The sequence below is a fragment of the Teleopsis dalmanni genome, chromosome X, assembly GCF_002237135.1.
Source record: "Teleopsis dalmanni isolate 2A chromosome X, ASM223713v2, whole genome shotgun sequence".
NCBI lineage: Eukaryota > Metazoa > Arthropoda > Insecta > Diptera > Diopsidae > Teleopsis > Teleopsis dalmanni.
In genome coordinates, this window is record NC_051848.1 from 44268967 (window position 1) to 44287490 (window position 18524).

Genomic DNA, 18524 nt, shown 5'->3' on the forward strand with positions numbered 1-18524 from the left:
GTATTCACAAGTGTTTAACATTACAACCCAAGATTTTAGCGCATAGATTTAATTTACGAATAATAAATATTAATAATCTGATTATTTAACCTCTGCATTTGGATTTTAATTAGAATTTAAGCTAGTATCTTGATTAAATACTAATTTATATAATGGAATATATGTATATGGATTAGTCAATTTCGATTCAATCAGTCTAATATCTATAATAATCATTATCCGTCTGTCCATCCTATATTTTCTGTGTACAAAAAACTTGTTTTATACGGCGTTTACAGTGTGAGATTAAGAGAACGGGGTTAAGTTAATCTGCATTTTTAATCTCCACTGTTTACATTATACATTGGAGATTAACTTTGACGTTTCGCTTGTTGTGTTTTGTTTCGTGTGTTTGATAAATTTCTGTAAATAAAGCATTTAATGACAATTTTGTACAAAAAAATTGTAATATAAATTTATTAAATAGTTTTATAACACTGATTTAACAAGTTTTAGTTATAATTATGTATAAAACTATTATTAAACAAATTTATTAAAAATATTCTCACTTCGACATTTTTAAATTTTCAATATTTGTTTTGAATAGATTTTGACATTTCTCTTTAAATTCTTCTAAGATCGTAAAAAAATCTACGATATTACGCCATTTGCAGAGTTGCACAGAGAAATAATCACCATTTCGAAGGAGATTTAAAATTAATTTCGATCAAAAGAAGTTTAACTTTTACATGGGAAATCTGAGATCAAACAACGAACTTATTGCTTTAATCTACTTTTAATCTCACAATGTAAACGCCGATGTACAATGTAAACAATGTAAACGCACCTGTTCGAATTATACGTTGCGAGTTTTTTTTTTAACGATATTCGGGTTTGTTATAATGGAAATGTGAAAATAAGTTTATGTGAAAAATGTGAAAATAAGTTTTTACCGTAATGTTTTCTTTCAGAGTGGCAAAAATACTCGCAACTTACAAAAAAACATGTGAAACAACAACAATTCTTACGTCTTATGTCTTTAGTTTTAGTGCAGCCAAATTCAAAAATCAGTCTATTGTGAATGTTCACTGAAAATATATTGCAAAATTTCAGACATCCTTTAATATCATATAAGCATTTCATTTACTATTAAATTCAAATACATAAATAAATAAATTAATATATAAATAATTAATAAATTAAATTTCACATAATACGTTTGACAGAACCTTATATACGATATTTATTATAGCTGTGTCAACTTCATTATGATCGGGAGGCGGGACGATTATTTCATCGCCAACGATTACAAATTCTGAATCATCTTCGCTAGTCACATTACTACTACCGCCATTTAGTAGGTTCGAAAAGTGATCCCTCCAAATGTTAAGCATGCTTTGGACGTCTATCACGAGATTACCATTATCGGGTGATATCGCACATATATCGGGTGCTTCAGATTCATTTTCCAGATACTGATAGAGTCGAGTAGCGAAGTCATTAGCTGTCTGTTGTGATTGCAGCATTTCGACGACTAGCATTCGCTCTGCTTCTTCACGTACCTTTTTCATCGCACGTAAAAATGTGCGGATCTTGGCTGCAACAAGATAATGGTTCGAGTCGATGTTGGCTTCTCGGATAGTACGTACATCGAAGACGTACTGGAAACATGCTCTCCGTCTATCACATCGTGATCGATTCGAGATCTTGTGTTTTGATTAGGTGACAATCATGTTGCCTTATGTATGTTGAGATGCCGGAATCTGGTACTAATAACCACCATGTTTCTAGCCACGGTGAAATCAATCAGCCTCCTTCCATTATCAGAAGTTTTTGTATGAAGGTTGAACTTTCAGACAGTAGCACCAAAAACACATTGTTTACCCACCTGTGCATTGAAGTCTCCTACAACGGTTTTGATGTCATGATGGGGACAGAGTTCATATGCTTGTTCAAGCTGTCCATAGAAAGTCGGTGCATGTGCACAAATTGGAGTAATGCAGAAAAATGTTGCCTTAATACAGATAATACAGGTAATGTCAGCCTTATATTACTTGAGGACATTAACCAGCACCTTATCTGTAAAGAGTTCGGACATTCCATCTGCATGTTTTAAAATCGTCATCGTCATCTGTTAATCGTTTCTTTATCCGAGGCGCCACTTCGTCTTGATTGCGTTTTGAAATGGGTTCCAAGCCTGACGTATAACTACATATATCCATGATGAGGATTTCGCTGCACACATCAGTTCATTATGAACGGAAGATGGTAGCTATCTAGAGGGAGTCACGTGGAGGGAACAGTGACAAGAACCGCTCTGACCACCCCCCTCCCCCGAAGCGCACATCACCAATGTCAAAAGCAGAGTAAGGAAGAATGCAAAAATGAAGTCAAAAGTCATTACCTGTCACATGCCAAAATGCTGTCAAAAACATTAAATCAGTGATACCATACTGCTTGGTTGTTGTGCCAAATCCCAAATAGTGTTATATTTCTTAATAAGCATTTCAGGGATATAAATGTCCAAACAAGATAGTAATTGTGGTAATTAAGAATAAATTTGATCACACCACACTGTAATATTGACAGTTGCTAATTTTGTTAATGTAATTAAAATCTTGTCGTTTCCAATATATTTTATATATCTATTACATGTTCAATTAATAAAAACAAAGAATTTATTTAATACTTACTTTTTTTATATGTTTGTTTACAGCTTTCTTTATGGAAAATTTATTAATATTTTATTTCGCCTTAATTGAGTTGATTTATTTATAATGATCTTACTTATATGAAAGTTCTTGTATGGTAAATAATTCTTCTAAGTGGCTTTGATAAGCAGAAGTGCTTAAATGAAACCATTGGAAACATTGTACAACATATCAGGTCTGTTCCACGAAATAAAACACAAGTAACGTACAAACGGAAAGCGTAACACAAATAAAGTTGCAAATTACGCTCTTTAAACTTATTTTCATGGAACAGCTTTATGTAATCTAGTGAGAATACCAGTGCCACGCAAATAAACAATACAAAAATTTTAATTCAAAATTTAGTTTTTAATTTTAATTCTAATTTTAATTTTCAATCTTATCTTATTATAAATAATTCAATGTCTCAATAGTTTTTTCCAAAGCAATGGCTTAGGGAAAAAATGAATTTAGTTTTAAGATTTGATCCACTTATTGTTAGTTTCGGTTTTAGAAAGATTCAATAAATAATTTATAAATTGAAAAAAAAAAATTCAAACCAAAACAGCTGATTCACACATCAACACAAATTTTTCTTGAAATAAAATGTACAATTAAGGCCTGTGTAGCATTTTCAAATTTCAACAGGGATGTTACGCTCTCTCAGATGTTCTTATTTACTCGAAAATTTGCTGGTGGATCGCATTTGTGTACACACAGTGTTACTCAAAGTTCCTACGAATAGGTCGTGAAACAGACCTATTATTATAAAATATGGGTAGTAGAATTGTAACACTTTGTTTAGATAGCCAAATTTCTTTAATTTTGTAAAAATGAAATTGAGTTAATTTCGAAAGTGTTCATGCAGCTCGAAACTAAGAAAATCACACGCTCCGAACACTATTTGTATCTGGAAAATTTCAAAAGTTGATAATTATATATATGAAGGATGGCATTCAGTAGTTTTATTAGCTATAATTGATTTCTAGTATATGAATTATTATTTTTCACTCTATTTTAAATTAACAACAATTACAGTTTTTTCTCTATTTTTATTCTCTATTTAAAAATTTGCTCTACTTTCAAAATATTTCCCGGTTTTATTAAAGTCAACTGTCATTGACATTTATATAAAAAAATATCACTTTTTCGTCAACTTTATTTTTTGCTTGAAATTTAACTTAAGCATTTATTTAAGCTTTTGTTTCAACGAATTTAATGGCATTTTCCTTAATTTCGTTCTTACCTTAAAACTGAATTTTGTATGGAAAAAACAACTAAATTTCGCTGAAACAAAAATAAAATTAAGATTTTTACGAAATTTGGTGTGTCTAAATATAGTATTGGATTAATTATAAATAAAAAAAGTCATATACCCACATTGAAACATATATAAACATTTTATTATGACTTGCGGTTCATACGTATGTCTCATGCATGTGTAACAAGCATGCAGTCACACATGCTTTATCTTGTGTCAAGTGCGATTCTGTTATTTGTGTTTCGTTCCATTTACAGAGGAACACATATTTGGGCGCCAATTCATTTCCCACAGAGGAAAAATATTACAATTGGGTTTGCTTACATGTTTGTTTAAAATGTCAAAACAAAAGTCAATAACGTTAGTAATAATAAAATTAATTTATTTTATTTCATATTTTAATAATTAATTTTATCACAGATCGTTCTTTAGACCGGTAAATGCAATTGCAGAGAAAGAATCTCCAAAATGGTAAATGTTTATATTGTGAAATGATTTACGTTTATTTATTTACGCACATAATAACGATTAATTATGAGTGAAATTATAAAAAGAAACACGTTTTTAATGAAAATGTATGGTTTTATTATTGGAAAGCCACAAAAAAGCCTTAACAGATTATAAAGACAATAACATATTAAGCCGGCAATGAGTTAAAGTAACAAAAATAAAGTTAAAATGTTACAAATAATATAATGTTTGTGATAAACAATACTTTATTCTTTTTATAATATAGTGTTTATATATGAATACATATAATTTATGATATCACAGTAATCTTCACATACATTTCAATACCCTTTATATTGCAGTGAAATTAAAAAGGATTCACCAAAAAAGGTCGAGGAAACCACCAAAACTGAAGTAAAAGATGAATTAATGGATACATCAGTGGGTTCTCAAGCAAATACCACCGCAGAGAGTCCAAAAAGCAAATCTGAGCAAACTAAAGAGAATCGTAATATGATAAAAATATCTGATGGCATTGCTGAAGACCAGTGCGACAGTGCAGACTATAATCCTGCGAAAAATGATTACGATCCAATTAAAGATGCTTTTTGGAAAAAAGATAAGAGGTATTCTAAAATATTCAATTTGGTTGTACCAAAATTGAATATGGTCTACTTTATATAAAATATATTTTCTATTAATATGTTAGTTCTTCTCTCAAACGTCTAATGGGTCATTTAACATTTCCAATATTTGGTGACTTATTATGTATAATTATATACATATGTTATGTATACCACATATGTTTGTTATGATTTTTTATTTCTATTTTAAACAAATTCAGCAGTTAGAATAATTAATGTGGATGTGATGCACCAAAGCTCTACTGTATACGACCAAATCCACACCTGTAGTAGGAATAGAAATAAACAGGGTATCAGGTCCCAACGGAGCGGAGCACTGTAACCATAGTTTATTTTTTATGCTGCACACCTATATTAACATATCAGTAGTCCATTGTTAATGCACAAATATTGTTTATTTATTGCTTTTAGGTCGCTTTGTTAAATTTTTATTAAATTAATAATTAATATTAATAATTGGTAACCAATTCCTTTAAAGCACTACATTGCATTTCAGTGCTTTGGATATTAACTAAAGCTAATAGTATTGTTGAAATTCGTTGAGATCTGCTTTTAAAATCTCTTTGGGGAGTGGTGAACGGCACTTGCTCGTGTTGTTGTAGCCCGCTGGTTGTGTGACCCCTTTGGGGGATGTTGAACGTCGCTTGGTCGTCTTCGACCAATAATAACTTTAAGTTATACAAATTATATTCAGTCCGTCTATTTTAGATTTGTAAGAACATTGAAGAATTGAGATTTTCAGTTTTTTTTTCTTTTTTAAAGATAAAACTTAAAAGAACACCCGTCTCTTTAATTTTCATGTAATCTAATCACTTGAGATATTTGATAATTGTGTGATGATGTATCAGGAGTGCACTTAGAAATAATCTTGACAAAGTTTCCTCTATTTAATGAAATTCAACAAACTGAATTTAATCAATCAGCTTCAATGTCCATCACAGCAATAGTTTACGCATCTAATGTTTTCCATTTTCCAAGCCTCATTTAATCTCGGATCTCGTTTCCTTTAATGAAAAAAGTAGCTTAATTTTTCTCACTGATGAGTAAATAAATCTTGTTTATTTTCCCGTTATTATTTAATAGTCCATATAAGTTTTTTTAAATCCTTGAGCAATTTTAATCCTTTTTTTACTAACTACAATTTAGCACTCCTTACCTAGCTCTGGCACAAACGTTTGAAGCAATTGAAAATACACGATCTCGTCTTAAAATGATAGATATACTCGGTAATTTTTTCTATTCAGTATTGGTAATGAATCCAGAAGATCTATTGCCATCTGTGTACTTAAGTGTTAACGGGATAGCACCGGCTTATGAAGGTAAAAAAAATAAATATTTTTAAAGTTCGCTATATAAATACGTTTTATATATATGTTACCATTATATAGGTATGGAACTTGGAGTTGCAGAAACTACTTTAATGAAAGTTATTTGTAAGGCTACTGGTCGTGAACTTAAGCACATTAAAGCGCAAACCTTTAGTACTGGAGACTTAGGGATTGTTGCCGAACAATCAAGAGTGGCTCAGCGACGACTTTTTCAACCGGCGCCTTTGACCATTAAAAATGTTTTTAATAAATTGAAAACAATTGCAGCCACACAAGGAAAGGCCAAAAGCGATATAATACAGGAAGTTTTCATAGCCTGTCGTAATTCTGAAGCTCGATTTTTTATACGTTCATTAATTGGAAAATTGCGAATTGGAATTGCAGAACAAAGTTTGGTAAATGCTTTGGCAACTGCGGTGGTCAAATCACAATTGCGTGCTGCGAATAAATCTATACCCAGTGAAACCGTTCTAAAGAAAAAGATAGACGATACAGCTTTAGTTTTACGAACTGCATTCTGGTAATGACAACATTTTTAATTTAGTTTATATACTTTATATACTTTATAGTAAGGTTTATATACTAATCTTACAGTTTGTATTTTTTGCTCCATAATAGTGTCTTTATTATAGACATTTCGATATATTTACCTATTTACTTAGTATGTTAAATGGCATGTTGGCCACCTTAATCTGAGAGATTTGAAAGATTAAAGAAGTCCACATTGCTTCGAACTCATGTGTATATCTTCTTCATTCTGCTTAATATATGTGAATGGCAGTGTATTGTGTACCGCAGGAATCTAGTGCATAGATACCACATAGAACCACATAGACCATTAGTATTCTTAATAAGCAAATTTGGTAGTGTTTTTCTATCTATCTGAAAGTCACTAAACTAGGAATTTCAAAAGGAATTTGTTTTGGGAACTTCTCATTATTTCAAACAGATAACATTCAAAATATAGAAGTAGCTGACAGGTAGACTTATTTTGTATAGGTCTGAAAGTGGATTTAAAAATAAATTAGACCTTTTAAAAATAAATATTTGTTGTAAGGTCAATGAAATACGTTGTAGGATAGTGTCTTCACTGATTATTCTTTACTGTCATAATTGCATGACATTTGAACAAACAGAATTACTAGGATGTTGGATTGATATCCTAACAAATCCTTTGGAAAAAAAAGCGTCCACAAATCTTTTTTTCTTTTCATTATCAAGAAAATGTGCTTTCACGCAAAAACAATAGTCGTACGGGGTCGAGTTAAGTGATATGGGTAGTGGTTTACAAATTTTCAGTTGAAATGGAATAAATTAAAATTTTTAAGATCTTCAATTCCAATTACATCAGTGTTAATTTTGCCAGATGTTTTAAGAAATTCAAAGAGTCTGTAGTGATTATGGATTTTAGTGGTCTTAATGTTTCATGTCTCATTAATATTATAACCTTTTCTAAACTGCTTATACCACTCATAAAATCTGGCACGGGGTAAATTGATTATATTAACTCGTGAGGATTTCAATCAACTCATATAAATTTTTGATTTATTTCTAGTCAGTGTCCCAATTATGATATCATCATAGGAGCATTGCTTAAGCACGGTGTTGATGAGTTGTTGGAACATTGTACAATGCGTCCAGGCATACCTATTAAACCCATGTTGGCACAGCCAACAAAAAGTATACATGAAGTAATTGATCGCCTGGAAGGCATGACTATAACATGCGAATGGAAATATGATGGAGAACGTGCCCAAATACATTGCAATGATAAAAAAGTGGTCAACATATTCTCACGGAATCAAGAAAATAACACTGATAAATATCCTGATGTTATTTCACGTGTGGATAAATTTGTTGGTGATGACGTGCGCTCATTTATCATTGATAGTGAAGTCGTTGCTTGGGATAATGACAAGAAGCAAATTTTACCATTTCAAATTCTTAGTACACGCAAGAGAAAGAGAGTGGAAGTGGAAGATATTAAGGTGCAAGTTTGTGCATATGTCTTCGATTTACTTTATTTGAATGGCAAATCACTAGTGACGGAAACGTTTGAAACACGAAGAGGTTTAATGCGAGAACATTTTAAAGAAGTTGAAGGCATTTGGAAATTCGCAACAGCCTATGATACCAATGACATAAATGAAATACAACAGTTTCTTTCAGAATCTGTTAAAGGTAAACTACACTGCAATATAATTGTGCGATTATATTTGATTATTTTGAAATTTTTAGGTAACTGTGAAGGTTTAATGGTGAAAACTTTAGATAAAGAAGCCACATATGAAATAGCTAAACGTTCACGCAATTGGCTTAAATTGAAAAAGGATTATCTAGATGGAGCTGGTGATTCCTTAGATTTAGTAGTCATTGGTGGCTTTAAGGGCAAAGGCAAAAGAACGGGTATATATGGCGGTTTTCTACTGGCTTGTTATGACAAAGATAATGAAGAATATCAAAGTATATGTAAGATCGGAACAGGTTTCACGGAAGAAGATTTAAAAATGCATGCAGATTTCTTTAAAGATCATGTCATAAAAACATCAAAATTATATTACCAATATGATAATAGCTTAGCGCCAGATGATTGGTTTGAGCCTGTTCAAGTTTGGGAAGTTAAATGTGCCGATCTTTCACTTAGTCCCGTGCACAAAGCTGCAATTGGTATGCTTGATCCTGAGAAAGGAATATCATTGCGATTTCCACGATTTATACGTATCAGAGATGATAAATCACCAGAAGACGCCACTTCTGCTCAACAAGTTGCTGATATGTACTCATCACAAGATCAAATAAAAAATCAACAGAACGCAGGAGAAGAAGCTAGTGAATTTTACGATGATTTTTAGTTTTATTTTTATTTATTATAATATCTATTAAATTTAAATTAGATTATTTCTATTCAGTTGTGTACACCATGTGGTAGATATATAGAGAGATGCATGTACTCTATTATACGCTTGAAAAGGGTATTAATGTTGATATTTAAATTATGCTTATTACTTAAATAAGTTCTTAAAATGGATATGTATAATATTATTTCAAAATTTTATTAATTCTTTTTCCATTTTTTAATTGTTATTTAATTAAATGAAATCCTTTAAAAGTGAATAAGAGAATTATTGTTATTTATCAGCTATTGTTGTTGTTGCAATCCACGCGAATCTGCTTCTGTAGTTCCTTTTTGTGTATGCCAATAACGTTTGAACGCAAACTCGGCGAGTGGTTTTGGAATGTAGATCCGGCCGTTTTTGGAAGTAGAAATTTTCAGTGAATACATTTGTTTGTGAAGTTTAGTTTAGGTTTGAGAATGCATATGAAAAGAAGTATTAATAATTCTACTGGGAAACATTTACTGCTAATTATGATATTCTTAAGAATTTTTCGTCAGAGTAAGGCAAGCTACTAAAATCATTATATTCCATTTTAATTTTATATGCTGTTCTTGTAAAAGTATTTGTGTCTTCCAATTGCAGTTACGAAGATTTGATAAGTATACCCACTTATCAGAAAAAAAATCTAAATAATAAAGTTGTTTAGTCTTTAGTTGTGAACAAAGATATAGTATATGGTTGATGGATTCCATCTTCACTTCTTTATGGCAACTCTTGAATAATTGATTTGTTGCGGTACGCAACTGTGAAATAGAATGGAAGGAAAATGTAAAATATTTAGGTCTAACTTTTGACAGAAGATTTGGTTTGGCTTAAGAATATGGGGGTCAAAAAACTGGCTTGGGATATAACTCTGAATGCGCTAAAACCATTAACACAATGGAAGTTAAGTGTGATAAATAAGACTCGGTTTTTTGATTCTGAAATGTAGTTGTTCCATCATCGGAACAACTCTTAATTAATATTAATTAATTAATATTACTAAACAAATTATTCTATTGTATATTGAGCTCTTTATAAAGTATGATATATTTCTTCGACCCTCATTGTGCGGCATTATAATTTAGAAGATACAACTTCAACTAAACTTATTAATACATATATTAATGATATTCGTATAAAACGTCAATATTGGTATTCAATATTTGTCATAATTTATACCAAAAAATCGAATTGAATTTGTTTAAAAAGTGCAACAATAAAGCATTTTTGTGCTATTGAAAAGAAGGCATTATTATGATTAAGGAATTATGTATGACTTTTCACATATGAATTTGTTTAATTAAGGAAAGTATATCTCGTATTTGCGGATTAACATACATATATAAGTGATTATCTATTTGTATACATATATGCATATAACATATATATACTGGGACATTTGTTGTGCTGATTAAGTATTTTACGACTTCTGTAATAACTTGTGTACGACCTTAATGTATATCTTTCTTGACAGCTTTTTCACATTTGTAGTGTGATTTCTTCCATATTACTACACTTTTTCTAAATAGGATCGTACGTGGGATTTCAGTTTCAGAATGTTTGGCTTTCCTGAATGAGTTGGCTAACCCATGAGTATTTGAATATACGATGATATAGGGGAATTGCAGAGACAGATGAGTATTAGAAAACAGGCACATTGCTTTCTAAAATTTACTATATTTTTTTAAGGTCAGCTTCATTGTTGCAAGTTTATAGAGTTATCATATTGGCGTGGTTTTAATTGAATGTGGAAATTGCCCGTACATTCACTATTTTAGTCTACATATCTTTTTTAATGATACATCTGGTCTGGCGTATGAACAATGTTTATCTATTGAATCCGTGTATATTATTTGTGATTAAGTGGTTCTTAATAGAGAATGCTACCAATTCAACCTAATATAAGTTTTTAAGATATAGAAGTAGTTTTTTTTTTTTGGTGATTTGTTCACTATATTATCTTGAGATAATATTTAATTTTCAATATGCAGTTTAACAAATTTCGTATATATTTGAGTATGCATTAGGGCTGCTTGTAGTCTACTGAGAAGAAGAATGCCTAGTAAGAGGGTTTGGAAGACAAATAGTTCTGATGATACCATTCTGATTGTTTATTTCAATCTGTGTATATATGCAAATCATAGCAAAAAGGTGGGAATTTTATTTCAGGAATATATTTTGAATATTAGAAGTAGTAAAAAGAGAAAAGTATGACAAATGTCAAAAGGAACCAATAACTTTCTTGTTTTTGTCCCTGTTAGAAGGGGCAAGAAATTAAGCGTTTTTATTGAAACAAAAACGGTACAAAACTTTAATTATTATATTAATAATAATAATTAATTATATATTAATAATTCCAATATTTTTTTTAATAACCTTAAACCTTTTTTCTGTGTTCATGTTTTGTTCCAATAATATATATATATATAAATATATATGTATCTATTTTAGTTAGATAATAAATTCTATTATAATTATTTTTTAATTATTATAATTATTTTTTAACTGAAGTTATTTAAGGAACGATGCTCTAAGACAGAACCGTCGTGTTGCAGTTTTCCAAACTGAGTATTATAAGTCACTTAGGTCACTGGCTCTGTTCATATAGCTCCCTTTTTCACATGAAGAAGTAAATATATATATGAAATGTTTTACTTGTGGTTTCTACGGTGTTTTACAATCAATGAATTAATTTTTGAATGACTGCAAAGTATTAATAAATGATTAATGGAAATTATTTACTAGAACTGAAGGTTTTAATAATAATTGTTAGTTAAACTGTGAGAAAAATTAAAATTATATTGTAACTTAACGTATACAGGGGAGCAGACGTCAGAACACACCTTAATCTTAATCGTATATTTTACTGATAGACTGTCTGATATGCCTGAATGAGGAAATGTTGTTGTCGAATAAAAAACAAACAAGTGTACCTTCCCATTTTTAGAAAACTTTGAAGAGTGTATGATTTATAGGATATTTTAAGCTTATCATAAATATATATGGTATTTATGATGATATATAAAAATCAAAATCGAATGCAATTTGTTTTCTTTCTACTATATATTTTTATCGAAAGATTATTATAAACCTTTGCACTGTGGTGGTCTAAATTTTTGCTTGAAGGTTTTTCTTGAGTTCTTATTATAAGCAATTAGTGAAAAGTTATTAAGAATTCTTAATAATAAAAATAATAATAATTTATTTTAATATACCATAATATCGAAAGCGTTTTAGTTGTTGCAAAGAAATCTTTTTATTTTAACTAGAGGTAGCCTTCACATTTTAAGCTTGACGAATGAAAATGGATTAAGAAATTGGAATGATAGTAATATTTTATTACTTCAAACTACTAAAATATATTTAAAATATATATTAAATATATATATATTAAAACGATCATACCCAAACTGAAAAAATATAATCTCGTAAATGACTATTTCGAAAAAGAGGTGAACAAAGAAACTTAAGCGAGGGCTGAACGCAGACTAACAAAGAAAATTTTTAATCGATAATCAACATGGGGGCCCCACTTTGATATATTCTCGATAAAGTTCTTAGAAACGATCTGGCATACCACTATTGTGATGGCATAGTGACGATGCAGTAGGCATTTTTAAACCTTCTCTCTGCACAAAAAAAACAAAACAATTATACACTCTCTGCTTTAGTATCTATTCTCTATATATACTTTTTATACTATAGCTGAGTATAGTCAAAAGATCGGAATAACACCTGGATAATTTCATAAATGACAGATATTTTACAAAGAACCAAAGACCGAAAGAAGATTAAGGGCGAAAACCGAATCGAGAAAATACATAAGCTTATTTCGGTTTAGCAATCTATGGTTTATTATTCAGTTTTTTTTTTACTTTGTTTAAAAAAGGTGTAATTAAAATTCAATTTAATTAAAATTATGTTTTAAATAAGCTAGTTTTGCACTAAACATAAATAATTAAATTAAGTCATATGATTCTGAAGTAAGAAGCATTGAACTTTTGAACTATGAAAATAGAATAGTTTATTTATTTGAGTATATGTACTTCCAATAACCGGTAATTAAAAATTAATTTATTTTAAAAGAATGTATAAAATAAAACTAATTTATTATATAAATATATAAAAAATATTTACGAAAAATTATATTAAAAATTAAAAGAAAATGTTATTTTCTTTGGAACGGAAAACGACACGAACTGTTTTTAATTAAACCGTAAAGATAAAAGCTCGAAGCCCAAATTAATATGGATTTTTGGTATTTATAAATAATTTAATTCATACCGAACTGATATTTCTTTATAAGTAGGTTCTTAATATAACAGTGATTTTAATATATTTTTGTATAATAGTTATGCTTGTATAAGAAAATTAGTTATGAACGACACTGAGTTCATTGTATTCAAACACAATGTTTGTAGGGTGCATAGCATAGTTATTGTTGTGAACTATTTAAATAATTCAGCAGTGCTGAATCTTAGCTCACCTTACTTAGATGTGTATATGGTTATTATCATATATAAATCATAATTATATAATATGATTTAATAAACTCTGCTGATAACATAACATGACTAATTTCAGTTAAAAAAAATATACTTTTTTATATATATTTCTAAATATGTATAGATATATTTAAAAAATTAATTATATATATAATATATGCTAGATCATTGTATTAAAAAAACTAATAAAGTGTTAAAGTGTTTTTTGTCTTATAAGGAATAAATAGATTTAAAACAAAAATGATCTTTAAGAAATTTTTACTAGACTTTAACTTTCACACTGTACCTGATATTGTTTTTGCTAATGGACCTTGCTTAAGCATTTCTTCTAGACTTGACAAAATAATGAATCTGTCATTGCTTAGCATGTTAAATATCGATTTTGCAAGTAAGAAGTCAAATGTATACTTTCGTAGTTATTTTTTTAACAAATTTTATTGATTTTAACTCATAGAATCCTCACAGAAAGTTAAAATCATAACGCATGTTGATGATGGCACAATTTTTAAAAGGGCCCAAGACCTGTTAATATTGTGATATAGAATTAATGCATATCTTGGCTTTTCATACGATTAAGATATAATTTAATCGAAATTGAAGAGAAAATATTTCAAAATCTAATACGAAACAGGAGTTAATTATTGGTTTTAATGATTTTAATGGAAGAGAATAAACTTGATTTGACTTATGTGTATGAAACTTACATTTCGTCCATTTTTAAAAGTATTTTTAAAGGGTTACGCCTCATTATATACATATATGTATATATATATATAGATCCTATACAGAGCAAACGGTCACAACTTGATAAATTGGTATGATTTTGAAATCCTATAGCTTGACTGCTGAATTAATTAAAAAAAGGTCTGATAGATGCCAATGTAAAAGAGTTCCCTAATGAGCCGTTTAGTATTGTATTTACCAAACGAATTAGTATTTTCGGTACGAATACCGGTCAAATGTAATACTTTTCAAAGATTAAAAAACAGGTTGTCTTCTTTAACTGTTCAACGCCTATATGTAGTTAATACTAGTATGAATATTATGAAAGAATAGTGAATAGTTATGAATAGGATGTGTAATATTATATTATGTTCATAACACTTTTAAGTTAATAGTTTATAAAGAAGTCAAATAATATTATATTATCTTCATAGTAGTTTTTTATTGATTGATTCAGTAAAAAAATCTGATCTACAGTTGAATGTTGATCAATTCTTTATTGTTTAACATTTTTATAGTCTTATTAGCAAATAGTTGGTAATTCCAGAACTCTAATCGTTTGGAACAATAATTGTTCCAATACTTAATTAGTCGAACAGTCCATAGTTCATATGTGTATATCTGATTATATTTTTATAAAATCATCAGATCTCAAGGGCAGCCTTAGATGAGGTCATGAAAGAGATACGAAAATAATTTTTATAACAAAATTTTACTTTTTCATAATGATTTTATACTTAATGCCCTTTAGATATTATTTATGGAATATGGATTTTAGAAAATTGAGTTGGGGAAACTTTTCAGAATAAATTACAGATACTGAAAGTGCATGAAAGTATCTTAACTGATATTTTTATTACAATTCTTTGTTCATATTTTGCCGAACTCGTACATTGTCAAGAAAAAAAAGAAAGAAGAAATAAAAACGGAAATAAACAAAATCGCTTTTATACTAATTTCAGGTATTCTTATGCATAAACAAATTTAAATATTTCTGACGCAACAAGTGTAAAGAATGATGAAATCGACATCATAACATGTACACACCAAGCCAAAAGTATGGGTCAACCTTGATAGTTGTAGGATTTTGACACAATACTTTATTCATGCACTGGCTATCTGTGGAGAGACTATCAATTTGATGATCTTGTTTCTTAAAAATGAACGCCTTAAAAAGATTATGAGGCGAAATTTTGTGTTTTGTTTGTTTTTTTATCATTATTTTTGAAAAGCCTGGTTATTTTAGGTAAACGAAATACCTGACACACCCACAAAATTATCGATTATAAAATATCTACATATAAAATATTTAATCAGAGAAGTGACCCACAGTTGAGAACGTAACTAAACATCTTGATAAGGAAGCCTACTATCAGGCATTGGAAAAATAATAAAACCTGACGTTATGGTTTTGGAATTATAGGTAGATAGGTAGTTTGAACTAACTGGTTTTAAGACGTATATGCATATACTTCCGGATCCTTAGCGATAAAGGTTAGAGAAATTTCAGAGAGTTTGTGTTGTTTGACTTTTTATGAATTGTGTGATTTTGAAGTGTATAACTAAGGTGCACAATAGCTCAAGCTGGTCGCAGTGCAGAAACGCATTAGCTTAACCCATAAACTATTACATTACATTACCATTACAAGTGTATAACTTGATAAACGCTTAATGGAAATTTTCTCCATTAACATCTCAAAGTTTTCTTTCCGAAATACATGTCATATTCCACGTGGAGTCTGATTGTCAATTCATCATTATACACAAGTATTTAAACGAAAGTTGACTATGTATTTACATATATATAATTTAAAAATATACATAATGCAAACATCAATATATAAATATTGGAAATGTAGATAATGTGTATATTTTTATTAAAATTTGATATAAAAATAGTAATTTCTCACGGTTAAAGTCTGTCATGGACAGTGTTATCTCTAATAACACCCACTTACAAACATATATATATATATAATGATTTGTATGCTATATATAATAAATTTATTTAAATCAAATGTAAAAATGTATAATTTATTATATTTTGATATTATTATATATTATTAGTCATTTATATTGTACTCGTATAATGATTTTCGTTGAACATATACCATATATTAACAAAAATTGAACTATAGAGAGACATTGAATTAATTTTTTTTTATTAAAAAAATAATAAAAATAATAAAAGTATATACAGAGATTAACTGAAATAGCTGAGGTGGTAAAATATTTTATACTAAAACACGAACGAATCATTATATGTATATATTATTTACAGATGAATTAATTTATATTAATATATATGTTATTATTAGAGTTTCAATTATTCTTTTTTTAAACAATGAAGCTGATCTCACCTATACATATATGTAGATCCTAACTTTTAGTGCTGGTTTTAATGCAGAAAACCACTCCTATTAATCCCTACGTACAAAGACAAAGCAAATTTAATCAATCTTTCAACTTAATTTCATCCTTCATATCATCCTATATGATCATCATATCATCCTTTATGACGATATAAAACTTACTTTAGTATAAACATGCCTAAATCAACATTTTATATTAGTTTTTTTAACTATAAGGAAGCCAATATCTTGCTAAGCTGGATTCTGATGGCTGTTAATCCAGTTAACTACAGCAGACTTCTTCAAGCTACTTTCATTTAATGCAATGGACTTTTGGCCTGATTCTGATGGTTGTTAAGACAGAAAACTGTGTGTTCGTCTTCAGTTTATTTCTGCAAAAAACGTTTACTTGAAGACTTTTGGTTAGATCGTGATGAATTTGAAGCCCGATAATTTTGTGTGCATCTTCAACTGATTTCTGGAATATATCCATCTATTTATTTTAATATATTTGGCAACAGTTTGGAAACAATTGGTGCACAATTTTATATTTAAAACAATTTTATATAAAATATCTATATATCATTTCAGTTGTTTATTTTTATATATTAATTTGTATTAAGTTAGGCACCGACTGCATGCATAAGTAAAACTAAAGGGTTTATTTCGCTATAAAAATATGAAAAATATTTGCAATGTATAGATTGCTTCTACAATTTATTGTTGTCTTTACAGATGTTTTGTTTATTTATATTTTTGTTTTGTTTTTAAGTTGTATTTCATTAAAATAAAAATAATAAAAATAATTAGTGTCAAAAAAATCTACTTCGTAATGTGATTATTTTCAATGTTTGACTTAAGTAAATGGTGTTGAAGAATTCTTGTCTCATATTTTATTCCTTTTTTAGTGCAATTGGCTGGCACTTTTTCCTTTTATTTTCTATTATTGTGCTTAAATATATTTGATGAGGTTTGAAACATAATAATATCTATAAACAAATCCATTTAATAATCAAAAAAAAATTTCTATATTTGACTTAATTGCTTTATTCTAATAAATTACTTTTTAGTGCAGTTAACTGGCACTTTCTTTTATTTTATTGCACTTCAGTGAAACATAATAAAATCTACATGCAAATCCAAAACCTTTAAATGAGAATATTTTACATGTGTGATTTAATTACTTTCTACTTATGATACATTTTTTAGTGTTATTAGCTGGCATATTTTTTCTTTTCTATTCTTATGTTTGAGTGTAGTTAATAACCACATTGCATGTTACTTTCAAATTGCATTTCATTGAAATATATAAATGACAAGTAAACACATTTTGTTAGGACCATATTATACAGACAGTTATATTATGAATGATCAAGACAATCATCAAAACTAATATCTGCACAAAAATTCAAAAGTTTTGAATTTATGTTTAAAAAAAAGTACCAAAATAATACTGAAGGTAGGAAATTGAAATATGACCAAAAAGAGTGCTAAATTGACGTGACAATTCGTCATACACTTATTTACTATTAATAGGGGCAAATTTTAATATTTGTTACTGAGAAACGTTGTTTTGACTAACGTGACCGGTCACAGACAGTCTGACTTAGTTTTTAATGTTTGCCTTAATTGTTTCTTCTTATGATTTCTTTTTTTAGTGCAGTTAACTGGCACTTTTATTTGTTTTCATAAAAAGGCATTTCATTGAAACATA

At 28.8% G+C, this 18524-nt stretch overlaps 1 protein-coding gene across 1 annotated transcript; it reads left to right on the forward strand.

Annotated features, from left to right (window-relative positions):
* The first annotated feature begins 4159 nt into the window (after window positions 1–4159).
* On the forward strand, window positions 4160–9378 carry LOC119689036 (DNA ligase 1). The gene is made up of 7 exons (XM_038103768.1): window positions 4160–4290; window positions 4351–4401; window positions 4743–5006; window positions 6171–6343; window positions 6413–6872; window positions 7908–8533; window positions 8591–9378. The coding sequence occupies exons 1-7, from the start codon at window positions 4268–4270 to the stop codon at window positions 9202–9204; spliced, it is 2211 nt and encodes a 736-aa protein (XP_037959696.1). The 5' UTR covers window positions 4160–4267; the 3' UTR covers window positions 9205–9378.
* Window positions 9379–18524: the final 9146 nt, after the last annotated feature.